At 38.6% G+C, this 1,583-nt stretch overlaps 1 protein-coding gene across 1 annotated transcript; it reads right to left on the bottom strand.

The window, feature by feature from the left end:
* Positions 1 to 890: 890 nt before the first annotated feature.
* LOC113272669 (putative F-box protein At1g52490) lies at positions 891 to 1,583 on the bottom strand. Its single transcript, XM_026522476.1, has one exon. It carries the CDS (start codon positions 1,581 to 1,583, stop codon positions 891 to 893), a length of 693 nt encoding a protein of 230 aa, XP_026378261.1.

The following is a 1,583-nucleotide window of genomic DNA, read 5'->3' on the forward strand; positions in this document are numbered from 1 at the left end:
CCAAATCCTCAATGCGAGACCTTATATATAATTTTCGCCTTCTTCAAAACATTCAAGATATCAGAATTGAATCGGTGTCGCACTGACTTGAGAGAATCAGATTTGTGCCAAGGACTTGCTCTCTTGATGAACCCATTTCCAGCTAACTTCGGTTGGACTTCAGCATCGTCTTTGGTGACTGCAAAAAAACATAGTTTCGGAGAGAAATCGAAGGAAGAAACTCAACGATAGATTATCTGCACTAAGATCTGTAGTTCCCAAGATTAGCAAGGTACACTAATTTTACACTTCTAGCAGCACAAATTACTCAATTGTTGAACAAAAGCAACAACGGTACTCCTAAGCTAAAACTGTTTGAAAATGGGTTCAAATAGAGGATGAATTAAACACAGAGAAATTGTTGTACTCCTGGATTTCAAGCCTCGAATAGATTTCTTTTAGACAATTATTTCTACCCTCCTAATATCAATTGGCGATTACAACAGGTATGCGAAATAATGCCTTCAGGATACAATAAAAGCCCTACAACAAAGAAATTGGATTCAAGGTTTGTACCCCTTGACCCAATCAAGAACACACGAGAAAAATTTCTGATGATGCTTTAGAAAGAAAGAAAACAAGTTGAATTCATTGTGAAGAATGGGAGAACGCCTTCACTACTTATAGGGATATTCATGCCTGTTAGTAATGCCTTTTCATCACCAACAGACGCTTCCAAAATCCATCAATAGCGGCTTATTGGAAGAGACGCGTCTGTACAAATTTGAATAGAAACTTTTAGGTTTTCCAAAGTAGAACCAGAAAAAATTCCGAAAAAATATCCAACATCGAATTCATCATATTGCTCAGTTTTTTGTAATTGTGGTGGTAATGAGATCAATCTAAACTCCTCATTTGCTACAATCGAAAGCCACAATTTTATTTTTCCGATACTCTACCCAATGAATGGCTCCATTTGCACAAACTCCATGGTCCCAAACTAATAAGTGATCGATGCTTCCTTTATCTCTCCACCCATGACCACTACCCAAAGTGTATACTTCAACTTTCCGGCTCTGCGAGCGTTTACTAAAATCTCTCAGAGCCCCGTGGATTCTAACGACTTTGTACTCATCCATGAAACGATGATAACCAAAACCACAATCAAAAGAACCAGCTACCCGGAGATCATCATATGGTTCATCATAGTTGAATGTTGGAAGATATACATATTCCTCTGTGACGGGATTACAGATGTAGATGGGATCATACGCAACAGTGAACTTGCGCCTTACAGAAAAACAAACCAAACCATTACATGAACCAACCATGTCAGACAAGGGTTCTAGCTCGACAGGCCGATGCTTATCGATTTCCACCAGTGTCGTGTAAGAGTAATTCTCATGCATATCAATATCATCGTATTGCTCTCCTCTATAACAGAAATTGAAAGCAGGTTTCCCAAACCTAAAAAGGACACCTACCTTGATATTGTTTAGTATATCTCGCCAGGGTTTGCAAACTAGTTTGCAATGTATTATGGTTTCGTGCCGTAAGGGAGATACTATATCTAGCATTATGTCACTAGGAAACTTCTTCTCCAT

The sequence above is a fragment of the Papaver somniferum genome, chromosome 4, assembly GCF_003573695.1.
Source record: "Papaver somniferum cultivar HN1 chromosome 4, ASM357369v1, whole genome shotgun sequence".
Taxonomy (NCBI): domain Eukaryota; kingdom Viridiplantae; phylum Streptophyta; class Magnoliopsida; order Ranunculales; family Papaveraceae; genus Papaver; species Papaver somniferum.

Bases quoted from the DNA above. Each gene is read 5' to 3' on its own strand.
- LOC113272669 (XM_026522476.1), bottom strand. From the start codon at position 1,583: ATGGAGAAGAAGTTTCCTAGTGACATAATGCTAGATATAGTATCTCCC.